This window comes from Mchenga conophoros, linkage group LG12 (genome assembly GCF_057382185.1).
Source record: "Mchenga conophoros isolate Kocher_MC1m ecotype Shallow Benthic linkage group LG12, M_conophoros_male_GT1.1, whole genome shotgun sequence".
Taxonomy (NCBI): domain Eukaryota; kingdom Metazoa; phylum Chordata; class Actinopteri; order Cichliformes; family Cichlidae; genus Mchenga; species Mchenga conophoros.
Window position 1 is genome coordinate 28,917,858 of NC_140537.1, and position 21,141 is coordinate 28,938,998.

At 39.3% G+C, this 21,141-nt stretch overlaps 1 protein-coding gene across 1 annotated transcript; it reads left to right on the top strand.

Annotated features, from left to right (window-relative positions):
* Positions 1-6,866: 6,866 nt before the first annotated feature.
* mthfd2l (methylenetetrahydrofolate dehydrogenase (NADP+ dependent) 2 like) lies at positions 6,867-20,192 on the top strand. The gene is made up of 8 exons (XM_085295083.1): positions 6,867-7,022; positions 8,343-8,527; positions 8,785-8,907; positions 9,408-9,560; positions 12,140-12,247; positions 15,997-16,089; positions 19,441-19,566; positions 19,701-20,192. Exons 1-8 carry the CDS (start codon positions 6,880-6,882, stop codon positions 19,814-19,816), a joined length of 1,047 nt encoding a protein of 348 aa, XP_085151209.1. The 5' UTR covers positions 6,867-6,879; the 3' UTR covers positions 19,817-20,192.
* The last annotated feature ends 949 nt before the right edge of the window (positions 20,193-21,141 follow it).

A 21,141-nucleotide genomic window follows, 5' to 3' on the forward strand; every position in this document is an offset into this window, starting at 1 on the left:
TGCAACAGCGCGACAAACATTACCTGTCCTTTTATTAACTGCACAAGTAGTGCTGGTCATAGCTGCTGGCTACCTGTGTAAGGCTGTCATGGGTCTGTAGCTCTGTCACCGTTTCAGGGAACATATTTAGTTTTAAAGTAAGTTTCTGGGCATTTCCTGCCTTTCTGGAGGGATTATATTTCACTAAAAAACGATCTAATATGCATGTCCACATAATAATAATTATAATATATTAAAAAACACGCTGTATTTTAAAGAACATACATTAAGAAGCAGATTATATTAGATTTATATTTTAAATAAGACAAAAGTTGGATTTTACAGCAGTAAGATTATTGTATCTCTACAGTTTAAAAATGTAATAAGCTTTGCCCCTGCACAGAGTGGATAGTGAAACAAATGGAATCATCATAAATACATTATTTCATATTTATTACTTCCCCCTCCTCATTGCTTTATTATTGTAGCTCTAGTAATAAATAATAATGTAAGGATGCCCATAGTATATACAGTATTCTGAAGAAGGTCTAAAATGTCACTGTGTGTGCATGTGTGTGTTTTATTTAGCTGGATTTAAAAAAATATTACTCATGATATAACATTGTGCAGACATGGCTGGTAAGGACATGAGGAGGAAACAGTAGGAGCTGTATGAGGCTACTAAAGGCAGTGCTATAACATTTTTCTGTCATCATTTTATTATAGATTAAGTGCAAGAGTTTTTAGGTGTGGATAATTAGATTATAGTTTATTGCAATAGCAAGTTGTGCCTTGTTCTCAGATAGACAGCAAGTGGAGAGTGATATATGAAATGATGGGAAGGAAGGAAGAAGAGAAGCAAAGAGTGATTCACAGGCAGAGCCGAGTTTATGTCACAGTTTTTCGTTGCCTTATGGTTCCAAGCGCTGTCACCAATCTTTGCATTTTGTTATTATCTCATGACACTTGTTTAATCAGCTACCATCTCTCCTGTGGACTTTTTAATGTCTACAGTCTCAGATCAACACAGCCCTGCCCTTCCCATATTAGATTCTTGATGAATGTGTGTTGTTGTTATTCAGCATGGTTCAATGTGCCCCTTTTTAACTTTGAGCACCCGCCCCTTTAAACCTCTCTGCACGTCCCTGATCAGGCTGATACTGCCACGATTTGTTCCCTCTGTCTAAATCACAGACAAACAGCATCCCACAGCTGTTTATGTTTTTAAACCCATTTTGCACAGAGAGGCATTTTTTGAATGAGCAATGTTGAATATTATTACACAGGGAAAAAAAACTACATGTAAAATAATCACACCATGAGGCCTCTGCCTTTGTAAATAGAGGGACATTAACTGCGTGTGTATATGTAAGCATGTAAAACCTGAAGATAGTCAGATTAACAGTATTTTGTCTCTATCTGCCATTCTGCAATTCATCTCACGTAAACAATAACATGGCGCACAGCTGACGTGAAAAAAGGCACATAAATTTGACTTTGCATGATTAACTCTGTATTCCTCGTCCACACATAAACCAAAAAAGGAGTTTTAAACAAATCTCCCTTTTCGGTGATTCGAAACGCCGTTTACGGGAGGACGAAACAGCTGCGTTTTCAAAAATACCCGTGTAGGTGTGGACATGGCGTAAAACAGTTATTTCTTACTACCTGTAATTTATTGCAGGTTACTTGTATTTGCGTAATTGTTTACTTAATGTTTGAGGTGTGAAATATACCGCAAAGTTTGGGAACCACTGTTATAAGCTATCTTTTGGTTACTTAAAAAAAAAAAAAAATGATAGTACCAACATGCTTGAATCCGTTTGTAGTATGCGCACTAAAGTGAACTACATTTATTTGAATGGTTACCATAGTGTTGTCAGGTCACACACTGGAAAGATTATAATTTTTTTTTGTGTCTGAGTAACAACACAATAATAAAGTTACCTCTGACATGATACCAATATAAAGATGTTAAATAAGAGTAGCATCAAGACTATAGACTGGAAAATTGGTCACCTAATGTTGGTCTAAAGAGCACAGTTCTGAGTGAAAAATCACTGGAATATTATATGTTAAATATTTGCACACATCCATCATACATGTATGTAAATATTTATTCTTTGTGTTGTATTTTTGTATGCAGGAAGTTTTATGCATTTGTGGTCCTGGTAACGCTGAAGTGGTGTCTCAATCCTGCAGCAAGGAAGGTATATAATGTAGCTGCTCTTACTGTGGTGTGTTTGATGAGGATAACTGACATGAGACCACCACCATACTCCAATTTGGTCATTTAAGGTCAAAAGTTACACTGAATATATATTTTTATATGTAATTGTATTTGTAATTTTTCTTCCAGCAAGGCAAAATGTCATGGAAATTAGTACTGTCACATCACAGCAAGGAGGCCCTAGGTTTTAATCTACCTCTCTTGTTTACATTGTCCCTGTATACTCCATCTTTCCCCCACATATGTAAATGGCCTGTATTTGTATAGCGCTTTACACATCCAGTCATCCACCCATTCACACACTGGTGATAGCAAGCTACGTTGTAGCCACAGCCACCCTGGGGCGCACTGACAGAGGCGTGGCTGCCGAACACTGGCGCCACCGGGCCCTCTGACACAACAGGTGAAGTGTCTTGCCCAAGGAAACGATGACCAAGACTGTCCAAGCCAGGGCTCGAACCGGCAACCTTCTGATTACAAGGCGAATTCCCAACTCTAACCCAACAGGTTACATGTTGGCTTAATTAAAATGTAAGTGGCTGTGCCGTCCAGGGTGTATTCCCCTCCCCCACATATGACAGCTGGACAGCTGGGATAGGCTCCAGCCCCACCATGACCCTGACTTGAATAAGTGCAAGAAAATGGATGGATGTGAAACGCTGACATATGCTAAACGTCCACTTCTCTGCTGTTTATGTTGCAAAACCAACATGTGCTTTAGGACAGCTGACAATTACGGTCTTGAATAAATACTGCAAAAAAGTAAACAGGAGCATAAAGCATGGGGGGGGGGGAACCCTTAGTGCTGAAGTTATGTGCAAACACTGTACAATGAGCACCTTTATCTTAGCGTCCTCTCCAGGAAACATGTATGATTAAGAGCAGACAGTGAGGCTTTCTTCTTGACTACTATGGACTCTAGACACCTATCATCAGTTCTAGATGTTCATACTGTCAGGTACTGCACACAGATTGGACAATTTAATTCTTACATTTTTAGCTATTTTACAGTTTTTTCTGAATGCTTAAACCCTAACTGTGATTCCTGTAGCACAATCTCTAAAACTATTCAGACTTATAGCAAAACCACTCACTGAGTTTGCAAAACTAAAAGCACAAAAACTGCTTTGCCCTCAGTTTGCAATTTTGTAACACACACTTTGCAAAACTGTAGGCACAATTCACTGCACAACACTCAATTACCAAATTTCCAACACACTCCTAGCAAAAGTATACACATGACTCTTATAAGTACCTGGGTGTTCACCTCAACAAGAAACTGGACTGGACAACAAATACAGACGTCCTGTATAAGAAGGGCCAGAGTCGACTCCACCTGCTGAGGAGACTGAGGTCCTTCGGAGTCTGCAGGACTCTGCTAAGGACATTCTATGACACTGTGGTAGCATCTGCCCTTTTCTATGCAGTGGCCTGCTGGGGGAGTGGATGCACGGACAGGGACAGGAGCAGGATTGACAAACTGGTGCAGAGGTCTAGCTCCGTGCTGGGATGTCCCCTGGAGTCTGTGGAGGTGGTTGGTGAGGGGAGGATGTTAGTAAAGCTGACATCCATCATGAACAACCCACATCACCCACTGCATGAGTATGTGAGTGGTCTGAGCAGCTCCTTTAGTCAGAGACTGAAACACCCTCGCTGCAGGAAGGAGCGCTTTCGCAGATCATTCATCCCAACAGCAGTTAGACTCTATAACTCCTCAATCACGATGTCATAAGTCACTGGACACTGTGAACATCCACGGTCACCACTTCATGCATAATGGACCTTCCATTACCTTCCAAGCTATATAGTTTATGTCTTCCATATTTCCAACCATATCCATAATCACATACTGTGTATGCTACCATTGTATATAGTGTATTATCTTACTTTTTTTCATTGATTGTACTTAATTGTATTTTTGTATTTCCTTCATATATCTGTACCTGAGCTGAGGTGACGCAAAAATTTCCCCGTTGTGGGATCAATAAAGTCTTATCTTATCTTATCTTATCTTATCTTATCTTATCTTATCTTATCTTATCTTATGTATGGCTATCATTAACACTAATTTTCCAACTGTCTGGCACACTTTCACATGTGAAAACTTCTTTAGATAATTAGTTCACTTTGCAATCAGCCTAAGCACTATAATACAGGTAAGCTGTGTGTGCGGAGTACAATGGAGGGAGCAGAAAGAGTGAGAAGTAGAGGAGGCCGAGGAAGAGGACGTGGAGGTGAAGAAGTAGGATGAAGAGGACGACAAGGAGGAGCAAGAGGAAGACGAGGAGGGGGGAGAGGAAGATGAGGAGGGGGGAGAGGAAGGGTAGGAAGAGTAAGAAATAGAATTGCTGATGACATCAGAGCTACAACCGTGGAATGACCCTGAGGGTAGCTGGCCAACGGGTCCAGCCTAACTCGAGCCGCTACACTGTAGCAAGTACCATAAGGACATCTTGAAATGAGAATCGGTTAGTACAGTCACTTCACACAAAGATTTGTAGCACTGCCATATGCCAATGAGAAACACACCCATACCATTGATGTAAAAATACTGAAATTGTTACTTTACAGAATTGCTAGATGACCAGATGCTGGGGGCAGAGGAAGCATGTTCACTGCAGACCAAGTAACCCATATAGTCATTATGGCGATTGCAAATAATCCTATACTTGGAAATGAACACTTGTGTTTGTTTTGATGTGTTTGAATAAACACCAGTACTTGAAGTTTGGATCCCTCTATGCTTATGGATCTATGACAGAAGTATGAGCCCAAACTGACATAGCCATAATTTAACAAAGAGATAGATTAATATAGCAGATATTTGCTGCCATCTAGTGGAAAAACAGGACATATTTCACTGACGATGGCTATTACAAAAAGTTGATTCAGTTGGCTATGTTGTGTCCAAATAAACAGAATTAGCTTTTTGGGATTTCCTTCCCTGGGATGATTCAGCATGCATCAAGACTAACAATGGTTGCTTTTCTTTTTTGGTCATCATTTCCTTTATTGCACTATCTTCATAGCTGTATGTGTACAGTACCCGTGGAACCACACACCTTTCTTTTGACAAGGATGTACGAAATAGAGATTTGATCTATTCTGGGAATGTAGAGGCACTACAATGATTTTATAATTATGGTAAATGGACTGATTCTTAGATAGTGCTTTTCTACTCTTCTGAGCACTCAAAGCACTTTACACAACTTGTGCATTCACCCAAGCACATTTTCTTAGTGCTTTCTAACTAACATTCACACACACATTCATACTCCGATGGATGCATTGGAGAGCAATTTGGGGTTAGTATCTTACCCAAGGATATTTGGCATGCAGACTAGGGGAAGCCAGGAATCGAACCACCGATCAATAGATGACCTGCTCTGCCGCCTGAGCTATAGCCACCCACAATTAAATGATGCCTCACAGCAAGAAAGTCGTATGTTCGTATCCACTTGATGGCTGAGGTCTTTCTATGTGGAGTTTTCATGCTTTCTCTGTGCCTGTGCAGGTTCAGGACAGACAAAAGACCAGCTTTTCCATCATTTCCAGTCTTTGTGTTAAGTTAAGCTACTCAGGTGTTGATGGTAGCTTAATATTTACAATACAGACATGAACTTGGTATGGATCACTTCACCTAACAGCCAAGATGGGAAAAAAAACCCCAAAACAAAAAAAGGGTGTCCTTTTACTCATATTGTTTCATGCTTTGAATGTCCATGCAGAAAATCCTTTTATCCCTGTCCTACATGTTGAGACAATGTCCCACATTGTGATTCACTTTAACTGAACAATTGTGAACACCTGACTCTCTCTAGAAGCATGTGGTCGAAAACGAGATGTGCTGATTGATAGTGTGGAAGATGATTACCAGAGTTTGATCTGTCAAAGCTCTACATAAAGGGATCAGTGCTAACAGTGGTTAGCACTGTTGCTATCACTGCTGCCTCACAGGAACGAGGTCCTCGGTTCAAATCTGCCATGTGGAAGGGGCCTCTCTGTGTGGAGTTTACAAGTTCTCCCCCTAGCAGCATGGGTTCACTCCAGCCTCCTCCCACAGTCCAAAAACATTCAGTTAGTGGGGCTAAGTTAATTGCTGATTCTAAAACATCTGTCTGTGTGTTAAGCCTGTGGCAGACTGGGCTCCAGGACAGCTGGGATAGGCTTCAGGTCCCTGTGACCCTGAACTGTATAAGTGGAAGATAATGGATGGATGGAATATAGGAGTGTACAAAGACTTGAGACTATACATACTTTAGCTCATATGTGCTTATTGCAATCAGATAAATTACAGCATATTCGTTTTCCCTATACTTAAACTCTAACCTGTATAACTTTTGTGAGATTTTAGCCAAACATTTATCAAAATTTCAGACTACACACACCACTCCATTATGGCACAACCACACTCTTTGACCCTCATCTTGTTTATTGGGCTCTGGCCTCCCTGCTCACATATGGGCTGTGTTTGCCATTACAGTTGCAGCTCATTTCATGAATGCACTCCCAGGCAGTGCACACAACAAAGGAGGCCAGCTCTTCCTCATAAGCCAAAAGATGTGTAGTGTGTAATGCAGAGTATCATTCATCATCGTCTACACGCTTCCCTGCCCCCTCTCTCTCACACACACAAACACACACACACGCACACACACACACACACAAACATGGCGGCCTCTGTTTCACCGCTACGCTCCTCCTTCAGGATTTGTAGCCCTTTAACGTTACACCATCACTGCTGCCGGGCCAAACTGCGGATGCACAGAAAATGCGAGAGTCAAAAGAGACATCTACACGAGTCGGCGACGAGGTAAAACGCAGCACGTCTAAAACAATGCTGGTTTTTCTTTTATTATACGGCATCACTTTGCGCAGGGCTGAACGACGCTTCAGGTCCGGCGAAGGCGTGCGCAGCGTCACGTGTCGGTGGGTGGTGATTGACAGCCTGTTTCGCCGTTCACGAAACCTGCGAGTGTAGATTACAGTACAAATTGCAACCATATTTAAAGGGACTATTTTTTCAAAAGACATGACAGAGTTACATAACCGGCTCACAGCCTCGCCGGCTGAACACAACGCGCTCTATGTAATGTGGACTGTAGCTGATGGAGAGGGCTGTCACCTATGGTTATACCATATTTAGTATATTTATAGCACATTTAAGAACACATAAAATTGTGGTCCCTAAATCAGACGCCTTAATAAAATCCTCACTGGACACTTGAGAACATCTTGCTATTAGTGAATATGAGCCATCTACTCTAATTCTTCCTGGCACAGATTCAAAAAAGTGTCAAAACAATAAGTAGAGATTTTGCTTCATATTGACCAGAGAGCATCACAGAGTTGCTGCACATCCATGATGCAACACTCCTCATCTCAAAGTTGCATTATTGGACTGAAAGCAGTGACTGTGGAGGCTATCTGGCTATCTGAGCACTGACTCGCTGTCATGTTCAAGAAACCAGTTTGAGATGATTAAAGGGTAGTTACGGATGTACATAGTCAGCAACAATGCTCTGGTTGGCTGTGGTGTTTAAAGAATATTCAGTTGGTGTTAAGAGGGCAAAGTTTGTCAAGGAAATATCCCTCACACCGTTACATCACCGGAAGCATTCTGAACTGTTGAGACGAGGCAGGATGGATGCATGCTTTAGTGTTGTTTATGCCAGGTTCTGACCCTACCATCGACTGTTTTCAGTCTACAGTTGTCCAATTTTGGTGAGCCTGTGTGAATTTCAGCCTCAGTTTCCTCATCTTAGCTACAGGAGAGAAACCGGCTGTGGTCTTATAAGCTTTGTTACTGGAAGTATTCACTCACTTAGCCAAATCACTGAATTCCGGTGTCCCTATCACTTTTGTGGCGACAAGGGTATAAAATGGCAGGTCATGGGTAATAGCTGTCAGTAATACAAATTTAAAACCAAGAATATCCAAAAGTAGATTCTGGTCATCTGGATGTAGCGTTTTCAGTGGGAGAAACATTTCGTCACTCATCCAAGTGAGTTCTTCAGTCTCAGCTGACTGCAGGTCAGCTTGAAAAGTGAATTTGTCACTGTTAAATTCATCTTTCATCTTTCCCGCAGTGTATTAGTGCATTAATTCATGTGTTTTCTCTTTATCTTTCCAGGCATGCCGCTGTGGTGATTTCCGGAACAGAGTTAGCTCGTCAGCTGCACAGAGAAATCCAGCGTGATGTGGAAGAGCTGGTAGCTCAGGGCAACATGAGACCACACCTAGGTGTGGTCTTAGTGGGTGACGACCCAGCCAGTCACACCTACGTTAAGAACAAGACCCGCGCAGCCAGCATCCTGGGTCAGATATGAGCAGCACATGCATTCTTAAACGTGTATTCATAAAGTATTTCATGCATATCTAAAAACAATAAATATAACTAAAGTAGCACATATTTTATGCATACACAGATACATATGTTCAGACGCACTTGCTTAAGCAAAAGTAACATACATTTAAAATAATCAAAAATAAAACAATGTGTATTTAAAATAATCATGCAAAAGTACACAACTACATCTTCATGGTTTAGGTATATGTGTTTATGTGTTCTCCAGGTATTTCCAGTGATACAGTGGTGCGGCCCAGCACAGTGTCTCAGGAGGAGCTGCTGGAGCTGATTGACAAGATGAACCGTGACTGGAGGGTCAGTGGCTTATTGGTGCAGCTCCCACTTCCAGGTGAACAAAGGCACCACTGCTCCAGAGGTGTCCTCCATGACATCATGTTAACTGGTCTTTACAGTTGTGGTGATTCTGCTTCTATAGTCGATGGATATTGTGTGCATAAAATTTTATGCGTACAGAATATGTATTGGAGTGATTTCTGGTGACTGTGGGGCCCACATGACTGCAGTGAACTCATTATCATTTTTAAGAAACCAGTTTGAGATTATTTGAACTTTGTGATGTGACACGTAATCCTGCTGGAAGCAGCAATCAGAAGAGGGGTTCACTGTAGTCATAAAGGGATGGTCAGACTACTCAGGTAGGCTATATAGTGTTTAAACAATGCTCTGCTGATACTAAGGGGCTCATGTCGAGTTCTGACCTTATCATCTGAATGCTGAACAGGTGTACCTAACAAAGTCACTTGTGAGTCTATTATGTTTCAGTTCTTTGTACAGTTCTTCACATGATATACAGTACCTGAGCTTATGTTCTGCTCCCTCTGATTTTAGAGCACATAAATGAGAGAGCAGTATGCAACGCCATCGCTCCAGAGAAGGATGTGGATGGCTTCCATATTGTGAACATCGGTAAGCTGTGCCTGGACCAGAGATCCATGGTGCCAGCCACTCCTGCAGCTGTCTGGGAGATCATCAAAAGAGCAGGTATGCCTCCCAGTATTCTCCAAAGCATTTACTCAACTTAATATCTATAAACGTTTGTCATGGCTATTTTTAGCCTTGCCATTCGCTCTGTTTTTTGAACCTACGATGGCATGATCCCTAAATTTGAACTGAATGTTCAGTTCCAAAGAATGTAAAGTTAACTCTAGAAGCAATAGCAGAAGTAGGTATTATATGTCCATTTCTATGCATCTCAGATCCACTAGGTGGCGCCTAATATCCTTTCTTCCATCTAAATCTAAATTTCATCTGTTCTTTGACTTTCATTAGTTTTAACATGAAATAAAAGTATAATGTTTCCGTTTTCTGAAAAAGTGTGAAAGTTATTTGAAGTAATGTGTGTAAAACTTTATATTTAACAGATGTTGTTATTAAAACATTATTTGAATAAAATAGTAGGACGTTAGTTCTTAAAATAAAACTATTCTTACTGTGATGTGAGAACAGTGTCTAGAATGGCAAGAAACCCCTTGGTTATCATACCAAAGGAGTGGAGGATTGAGGTGCGGCTAAGCCTTGGCTGCCTTTGAGGTTAGTTCATTTGTCGTAGGAATGCTTAAGGGTTTTATATCATCATGAAATCAGCTTATCGGCTGTGACAGAACTTTTGGAATCCTCCATCCCACATAGTGCTGAAGCAGATATCTCTTTATAGATTACATTGAGAGCTGAAGGATGAAGGGTTTGGCGTAACTCACTTGTCTGTCTGAATGACTGGAATGTTTCAAACTCTAAGTTATGGAAATACACAATTCTGATGAACTTGAACACTATACACTATGTGTATATAATTATTTGAGCTTGGTTTTGGTTTCAAAGGTGAAAATGGTCCGAGAGAAGTGTGACTGAATTCTTTAAGCCTTGTAACAAACCTTTCTGCTGGCTCTATCGACCTAGCTAAGGCAATGCAAGTGAAAACAGATGCAAGTTTTTAATAATTACTGTATTCATAGAAGCTAAAATATTATCCAGTACCCCAAATCACCGGTTTAAAAAGTAATGGCTCCTGTTAAATAGTTATCCATAGAGTCATAAAAAAATAAGGTTTTCACAGGACTCTATGCTGTCATTAAATGTGGCATTGTGCATTTGCCATTATTCCAGAAATCGTGTGGTTTGTTGACAAGTAAGAGGCTTTCTCTTGATAAACATTCCAGACAAGCCAGGTATGTTCACTCTTTTGTTAACTGAAAGGTCATGAACTTTAACATTTAAATAAATGGTAAATGGCCTGCATTTGTATAGCGCTTTTCTAGTCCATAGGACCCCAAAGCGCTTTACACTACATACAGTCATTCACCCATTCACACACACATTCACACACTGGCGATAGCAAGCTACATTGTAGCCACAGCTGCCCTGGGGCGCACTGACAGGGCAGCACAGTAACTAAAGTCTGTAGAGCCTGAAATGCAGGTCTTGAGTTTTTACAGTTTCTCTGAGCACTGCATGGTCTGACTATGGGGTGAATTTACTGGGATATCCACTCCTGTGAATAATGTGGTATTATACACCTCAATTCTGCTTTTATAGAGGTCATCACACTTGTTGATGAAGTGCATTTGATTAGGTACCTGTTTGCTATTTACCTTCTTAATTCCTATTAAACCAGTGGGGATGCATTTAGTTTATCACAGGACTGCATAGAGTCCTTCAGAAACAAGTCATACAATATCAGAGATGTAAAGCTTGAGTTTTTATATTCTTCTGAAAGGTTTTAGGGATTTCAAGATACATTATTGCAAAATTTGGAGAAGCCTTGAGGTTCCTCTGGAGTTAGTAGTGTTTTTACTTGCCAGCCTTCTGTGCACGTCATTTATGCCCAGTATCTGTTGGATTGTGGAGTTACCAAAAGAGATACTAGATGACACAAAGACCAAGGAAGGAAGGAAGGAAGGAAAAAATCCCATGAATCTTTTTCTTGTAACTTTTTTGACATCATAGGATGATTCATTGTTGTACTCTTTGGGATATTTTGAAACTCTGGAAGGATTTCAAACTTTATAGACTTATCTGGCTTAATATTCTTCTTCCTTATCACTTCTGAAATTTCTGATCGTTACCACATATTGTGCTGCTGGTAATTCCTTTTAGGCAACTTCACACTTCTGAAAATTGCTTATATGCCATGGTTTCAGGCCTGGGTGTGTCCAGTCCAGCTGCAGCCGGTTATCAGCTTTTTTTTGACTACAAGGGCAAAAATCTTTTTTTCTCACATATACTTTGTAATATTAAACACTCTTTCTGCTTCGATACTTAGATTTGTTATTTCAAACTATCACTACACAACAAGCATGCTCAGGTTGACTTTTTAAAAATTGGACAGAATTTGGTATGACATAAAAAACAAATAGAAAACAAGAAGGGTTTAGATCAGGTTTAGCAGCATAATTGGTATTTAATACAAATTTCATCAGCAAATTGTGATAATGGGCTAATTGATGACACCTATGTTAACGTCTTAATAGTTTTTGCTTGACAATTTAGCTTCAGGGAGAGTCAGTTTCTCTCTACTTGAGCAGTACAGTGAATCTAGCATATTTTATCATTTCTCTGTGCAGGTATTGAGACTGTGGGGAAGAATGTCCTTGTTGCTGGTCGCTCCAAAAATGTTGGAATGCCCATTGCAATGTTGCTGCATACTGATCGCCATCATGAGCGTCCTGGAGGTAAGAAAATGCATTTGGATGTCTGTGTGGCTTATCTGCAATCTGAGTCAGCATTGTAATAAGATTGGCGTGCTGCTCTTTGTAGGATTGGTGTTTCACCATTGTGGCTTTCCCTGAAGGATGTTTGATGTTTGAGCTTTTGCCAGGATGTGAGCAATAAATTAAAGCTTTATTGTTTCCTCACCTTTTTAATCAAACAAAAAACTGCTGATGAATGTCCTGCTGAGGAACAAAGAAAAAAATCTGGGAGTGTGAAGGAAAATCACAGGGTGAGACTTTTGGCACTGGAAGACAGATCAGCCCCTTATAAGGGTGCAGGAAGAAGGGATTGGATTTGGAAAGGTATTGCATGTTCAGATGAAGCAACAAGATGTGCTTAACATTTCAAAGTAAAGTGTTATTGCAGGTCAGAACAACACAAATGGGAACATAACTCACTCAAAGCTGCATACCAAAGAAAAATTAGGAGATCAAAACACTGCAGTTGTCCCTAAAGTCATCGCTAAAAGGATAAAACGTTCTTTATTCATCCACATCAAATTAGGTCAGGGGACTGAAATATGCTATACAATTTCTGAAAGTAAATGATTGAGACCCAGTCCATGTTCTTCCAAACTATGTCGTGTGTACATATTGCAAATTGAGAACCATTTTTAAGTTTTTGAAATCAGTAAAAGAACACGCTATTTTGAAATTTGAGTCTTTTAAAAGCTCTTAATGGCTACTACTGACTTTGTAGCTGAAATTGGTTGCACTGTTAAAACATATGAGTTGTAATGAGTTGCTTGGAAACATCTATGCCAGGGTTTTAGTAATGCAGTATGCAAAAACAAACTTAAAGGCAGGTGTTATCTTTTGAAACTGTACATATTTGTTTAACTTTACCTTTTACCTTTAGAATCACTTGGAACTGCACCAATGCTATTTGTTTATTTAGTTAAACATAAGCATAATCCTAATTAATTTCAGGTATGTTGTGCCATCCTTATGTAAAAAATCTTTTAGTTTTACATTATATTATTATTGTAAAGCCCATAACAGAAAACTGTATTGTTTATTCTATTGGTAGCTGCGTCATCTATTACCAAGTTTTGTCAGTTTATTAATCATCAGTGATTCCTGGATGATGGATGGTATAAATAGTTAATGAGAACTTATAATCTGTAAGAACTTGTTCTTACAGATACTTGGCAATCTTTAAGATTGAACTTATGAACTGGTGCAGCCAGTTCCAGGTCTTCTGAGCCTTACACCCAGATCAAGATTAACACATATTTGTGAGGCACGTGACATGGACAGAAGAAATAGAAAGTTCTTGGTCATAAGACGATATTAAGGAGAGGAGAGGAGAAGAGAGCAAATATCAATGTATCAATAACTATTCATATGTCATAAACTCCAGCTTCCTCCCATGGTTCAAAGACAATTGGTCAGTGGGGTTTGGTTAACTGGTGAATCTAAATTGCTCGTAGGTGTGAATGTGAACGGTTGTCTGTCTCTATGAGTTACGCTTGTGTTTCTGTTTGTCAATCCGATCAATGAGTCTGGGTTTTGCGGTTGCGAGGAGAACGGTACTTGTCTGACTGCTTTGTGGTGTGGGATTGTTTTTCAGGAGTTGGGCTTGGCCACTTAGTTTCAGTGAAACGCTTTATCGTTTTGTGGGAACAGTTTCCGGATGGCTCTTTCCTGTTCCAGCATAACTGCGCACCAGTGCACAAATCAAGGCCCAGAAAGACATAGATGAGCGAGTTCGATGTGGAAGAACTTGAATGGCCTTCAGAAAGTCCAGACCTTAACCTGATAGAAGACCTTTGGGCTGAATTAGAGCAGAGACCCCAAAGTTGTCCTTCAAAATCAGTGTCTAGAAGCATAAATGTGCAAAAATGTACATGCACATACCTTCAGGTAACGTCAGGAATTTATAAATCATTTCAAAGAGTCAAAAAGAAGCGTGGAGAGGCTCAGAATCTAAGGTATTTGAGTTCCATTGGAACGTTTGCACAGTGTGGGATGACTTGAGTTTCCCTGTCTTACCTGAAACACAAAGAATCTTTTAAAGCATTGTCACAAGGAGGAAGAGACACATCCGGCGCAAAAAGAAACTGATAGATACCACACGGATGCCTTAAGTTGTGGTAAAACACTCCCAACCAGATATTGAGTGCATAAATGTACAGATTTTTCAGAGGTTGGACATTTTTGTATTGAAAATGTTTTTTTAATGATCTTATTTTAATGTTCTAACTATTCTGATAATGCCAGATACTGGATTTCTGATGTTGAAGAGCTATAAGCCATAGTCAATAAAATTATAACAAAAACAGATTAATATATTTCACTTTCGAAGTAATGAATATCTGATAAATGAGAAAAAAAAATTTCTGAATCAAATTACAAGACTTCAAAAAGACTAAATCTGGTCAATGATCTACCAGAACTTTTTCTGTAACTTTAAAAATGTATTTCTTACAATTTAAGTCAGATTTCTTTCAGCAGCTTTTTGTTTACCATGTAGAAATACAGTTAAATATGTAATTTCTTTACACTGTCAGAAAGGGGAGTTTCACTGGCCTGAAACACTTAAGATCAAAGTCGGCTATATGTGGCCCGCGATGTAAGATGAGTTTTACGCTCCTCTTGTACTTGTTATTTCAGGTGTATGGATTTTATCAGAACGTGACACTAAGGTGGACTACCTAGTTCTTGAAAACTAAGTTTGCAAAGAATGGCAACTGAATGTGTGCTTTGTAACTGGATATTAAACTGCAAATATACAATAAGGCTAAAAACAAACTTTCCTATTTTAAAAATCTTCAGTCCCCAGTAAGTGTTTTTTTTTTTTTATTCCAAAGGGAAGTTGAATAACCACATAGTTCATAGGTTTATTTCCCACAACACGAGTTGTACAGCTTCACACACATTTCTTCTGGTATGCGATATGCAGGTTTGCTGTGCTGTGACTTGCCTTTTCTTCCCTCTCGTTCTTATCTTCGCAGAATACCTCCGTGGATTACAGCAACAATACTGGTCCTAATACAGTTATGACTTTGCAAGTTGCTCTGACACACCTAAACGGAGATTAAAGTTACTATCACGCATGCTGCATTTCCTCATTGTGTAATGTCTGACTTAGGGTGTCCTTCCCCCACCACTGTCTCATTTTTTTTGTAAAGCTGTAAGAGAACAACAGGTCTCACAGTAATGAAGCAGAAAGAAGAGAATATTTACACTTTAAATGTATAAAAACACTGCTTAGCAGAATCAATATTCTTCATTCCCACAGGAGAACCTTAATTGAATTAATTAATTGAAGGTTAGGTTTTGGCCACATTAACTGTTTGCTGATTATTAACATTAGCACTAATACCCCCCAAAATGCACCACCTGTCAGTACCTGAAGAATGATAGACTGGGTAATAACTTGAAATATTCATATTGAGTAAAAGAAATCTTGCTTCTGGCACTTTGAGCATGTAGAGACACCAGCTTTAGAACAGTTTAAAGGAACGTCATTGACAGGATAACCTTCACTAGCAGCATTTTTAGAAGTATTGAAAGATGTCCTTTCATGGTTAATTTGCCATGTTTTGGCTAAGTAAGTTTTTATACATATTTTTAAAACCCTGATGTGGCATTTTATTCATATACATTGAATGTAGCAGGTGATGTAGGTGATAGATATCTCCGAGACCAAGAAGTGTAAACCAAGAAGTGGTGGATTAACCACAACATGTCCTTTTTCCTCTTAGGTGATGCCACAGTGACCATTACCCACAGATGTACTCCAAAGGAAAGGCTCAAAGAGCTAACCCGCCTGGCTGACATCATTATTGCAGCAGCAGGTAAACGTATCAGGACCACAGTAAAACATATCTGTCAGTTTTTTCCACAACTAAAGAACTACCGAAGTGACATATGTCATACCCAACAAAACGTCTTTCAAATGAATGGAGTGACACATGCAAACTAGTTCAGGCAGGCGGTTTGGGTTGTCCTGCATCTTGCATTCATGACAACCCTCACTTTCGTCACGTAATTCGTCGCCATTTACTTCATTCAATTTAAGCTGAAAAATTTCCAGTGTTACCCTGTGTTGTGTCACTGACACTGCTGCCATGCATCACTGGCTGTTATTTCATCACCAGCGTCTAGCTGTAGGCTCCAATGTAATGTTTATGAGCTGCTGCTGTAATAAATCAACAGTTTCTGGTGTCAGTTGTCATACTAACTGTATTAAGTATTGCAAAACGATTCATAGGATTTAACATCACATCAACTGGCTGTACGGTTACAACCAACCATCACTGTCATAATTTGCTAATCTGCCAAGGCATTTCTCAGTCAGTGTTTTGGTTGAAAAATGTCACTGTTTTTGAAAAATTGACATCAGTGATGTCATTTTTGTCCAAACAAGAGTCAAAACTAGGAACTTGGGATCACCTGATTTTCCTCAAACAATTAGTACATTTTCACTCATTATTCAAGTTGTGCTATTCGTTATTTTGCGACCGTGGCTCAGGGGTTGGGAAGCGTATCTGTAACCGGAAGGTCGCCGGTTCGATCCCGGGGCTCTCTGTCCTGGTCGTTGTGTCCTTGGGAAAGACACTTTACCCTACTTGCCTACTGGTGTTGGCCAGAGGGGCCGATGGCGCGATATGGCAGCCTCGCTTCGGTCAGTCTGCCCCAGGGCAGCTGTGGCTACAACCGTAGCTTGCCTCCACCAGTGTGTGAATGTGAGAGTGAATGAATAGTGGCATTGTAAAGCGCTTTGGGTGCCTTGAAAAGCGCTATATAAATCCAATCCATTATTATTATTATTATTAAAAAATGTTCAGCGTGTACTGCAAAGAAATGTATCTACAGTCATGTGAAAATTAAAGATTTATAGGATTTGCAATCCTGTGAGAAACTAAGTATGCCCATAGTGCTTCCACAGGAATTAGTACTAATCACTTGCTCATCATCAAGTGTGATCAGCTCTGTAAAAGCAGAATTGATGGGTGTAATAACAGTGCCTCAATCGTCACAGGAGTCCATGTCCCAGTAAATTCACCCCAAGTTCAGACCATGCACAAAAGAAACTGCAAAACACTACAGAGCTACACCTCAGACTCTGCAGGTCTCAGTTAGCATGTCAAATGTCATTGTTGTACAATTAGAAAAAGACTGAACAAGCATGGTTTGTTTGGAAGGGTTGCCAGTAGGAAGGCTCTTCTCCCTGAAATGAACATGGCTGCACAGCTTAGGTTTGCAAATCTGAATCTGAACAAACCAAAAGGTTTCTGGAACAATGTCCTTTGGACAGATGAGACTAAACTGGAGATGTTTGGACATAATCCACAGCAGAAAATTTAAAGAAAACCTAATTAGCACAACACCTCATATCAGGTAGAGGTCTGATGATTTTGGTTTGTTTTGCAGCAAAATGACCTGGGCACATTATAGTCCTTGAGATGACCGTGAACTTTCTATACCAAAGTATTCTAGGGTGTATGAAACCATCTGGCTGACCGCTAAAGCTTTGCCCAAACTGGGTATTACAATAAGACAGTGATCCCAAGCACAGCAGCATATCTACAACTGACTGAAAATGAAAATAATCAAGGTGTTGTGTGTGAATGGTAGTTAGAAAGCACTTCAAAGCATAGAAGACATTGCCTTTATGAATGGGTGAATGTGGCTTGTCGTAAAGAGTGCTTTGAGTAATCAGGGAGAGTAGAAAAGTGCTATATAAGAATCAGTCCATTTATCAACTAAAGCAATGTTGTACATAAGAGTGGGACAAAATTCTGACACAACAATGTGAGAGACTGAGAGTCATTCAGAAAAAATGACTTCAAGTTACTGCTACTGATTGTAGTTCTACGAGCTACTGAATCATGAGGTGTACTCACAGAACTGCAGAGAGTTCTATGAAAACTTTCCTTTTCACATACTGTACGTCGGCTTTTACTTACTTACCTAATCTGTAATAGGCTACTTGTTTGTATGCAGTCATTATTATACTGAACTAGGGTATCATTTGTTTTTGCTTTAGAGAAACTGGATTAACCCATTTTAAAAGAAGAGTTTAAAATATATTGAGAGCAAACATCCATATTTTGTGAATTTTCTTGTTAACCCTAGTTTTTTGGATAGAAAACCCTACATTAAGAAAAGCAGTGCCAGTTATATGGCATTACTAAAGAGGTTCTACCCTCCAGTGTGCATTCCTTTCCGTCAGTTTCAGATTACTTTTCCTGTGTTGGAACAGGTGTACGTGGATTTATGTTGGCTGATTATGCAAAAAGGAGGAGATGTTGTGAAAAGTGCTCACCAGCCCTTACTTGAAGCGAGCTTCTTGGAATCAAAATAATAAAAGGCGACATTTCCGCCTGTTACTCTACCCCATCTGTAGGCATTGATTAAAACTTTCTGGAAGAACAGTAGTGCTTTGTTTGTTTTTTGCGTGCTGGAACGTGCAGCCATTAATCAATACAGGGCTGTAATATTAGATGAAAGATTCTTTATTAACGCAATGCAGCGATGGGTGCCATGTCTTACTCTGTTTGTCATAAATGGGCTTTTTCCTGATGAGTCACACCTCAATTTCTTTTCATGCTGCAAATGCTTGGTTTTGATTTTGAAGTACTAACTGCATGTACATCATCTCTTTCAGCTGTCTTTGTGTCTTTTGGGAAACGGCACGTGTTTTGGTTGTGTTAAAAGCGAAACGTATGCTGAGGGATTAACTGGTTGTGTAATCTGTAGTAATTGCAGTTAATAGGCTTGGCATTTAGTTTTGTTATACCCTGTCTTGGAAGTTTTATGCTGGCTTTATATGAGCAGTTCTAGTTTAGCTAGACAAACCTGTTATTTAATTATTTAATTATCCAACTGAATTTGGGGCCCATTATTAATTAACAATAATAAATGTGTGAGGAGATCAAATTGATTGTTATCAAATATGATGTGATGATTATTTGAATATTTGTGTTTTAATTCAGTTTTAATGTCCATGGTCCACCCGACAAAAGAACAATCAACTGTGATTCCAAAGATTTTTTTTAGATTTCATGAATAATTGATCTGTTTTTGAGTTCAGTACTTCCCCTAACACAAGAATAGGATTTAAAAAAACATTTTAAAGCATTTAAAGAAAACGTTTCAAAGTAGTTCTCGTTTGTCACCATAACCTTGGTTTCTTTACGTAGGTGTTCCTGAGCTGATCACAGCAGATATGGTGAAAGAAGGTGCAGCAGTCATTGATGTGGGTATAAATCGCATCAAGGATCCAAACACAGGAAAACTTCGGCTCATTGGTGATGTGGACTTTGAGGGTAAATGAAAAAGAAGTTAACTGTGTCACAGTTTCTTCTATACTGCTGACATTCTGAAAACAATGTATACCTGTCTGTCGACTTTATTTTTCTTGGGAAACTGTCTCCAAGTCAATTGTTGTGGCATGTTGTAGGAGTGAAGGAGAGAGCAGGTTTCATCACACCTGTCCCCGGAGGGGTGGGTCCAATGACGGTCGCCATGCTGATGAAGAACACTGTGACTGCTGCCAGAAACGCACTGATGCATTAAACACACACACACACACACACCTACACCTAGACACACACACACGTGCACAAACAGTATAAAGATATTTATTTTAACAAGGGCAGACATCATGCAGACATGCAGATATAGATGCATACATTTATATAGGCACCCGCACAGGCAGACCTCCTGCCAAACATCTAACACAGTTTTATTTGAACATCTGTGAACTCAAGACTCAATACCTGCTGGGAAATCTACTTGATATGTATTGCGTTTATAATATTTATTTATTCATTTATTTATTAAGTTATTTATTTCAGCTTTCAATTTTTAAGAATTTATATTAATATTTTTTCTACTGATGTAAGTTTGGTTCATTTTGAGCATAATGAAATAAAAACATTTCAGTTCCAAAGTTTTTTTCTATTTAGTTTTTTCATGATTTCCAAAAGTATTTTGTTGTGTGTTTGTTCTGCTTTTGAGTGTAGTGAGACAGTAAAGCTCAACCATGATTAAGGATTATGCATCTTAAACATTAGGCTGCTGATTCCTGATCTAACAGACAGCTTTTCATTTCCTTATCGCATCCTCTGCAATGCCTCAAATCCAAAAATAGGGAAGTTCTGAAAAATGAATGTAACCAGTGAAAAGATTCCCCAAAGACATTTCATCTTTTGATCATCATAATAATTAGATAATTAATATATAGATTTCTGTATGGCTATCCATTTTCCTAATGATGGCACTGCTCCACTGTCTTAAGGCTAGAGGCAGGCCATCTTGGACTACTTGTCAGTTTTGCCCCTTCCTGATTTCTCAGTTTTTTTTCTCTCCATATTTGTCACACTTACATGCATCAGATGTTAACACGAATTTTAATAATAGTCAAAGATAACTCATGTAAATAAAAATTACATTTTAAAATGATAACTTCATTTATTAAATAAGAAAAAAGCTATTTAAAGCTACCCGGCCCTGTGTAAACACATCTTCAGCTAATTCTGGACTCTATGGCGGATAATTTATATTTGAAAATGATATCTCATGCTCCCTGAGTCACTCTTATAATTTGAGCTAGATGAAGCAGCATTGCATCTAGAAATGTGCCTGTACTATAAAAAAAGAAAAGAAAATCTACTGATGGAAAAGCCTGGTGATTGAGTATGTTCAGGCTGACCTCAATATGTGGGAACGTAATATAGGTAGCTGTGGGACAGTAAAATATAATGGTGGCTCCACACCAGTTTGCAATGCAATCCCCAAAGGATTTGTGTTTTCTCCCAAAAATGAAGCGGTTGTTCGGTTGTCAGGTGAAAGTGTAAACCATATCACTTTGGAGCCACCTCCTTAAGGTGATAGTGAAA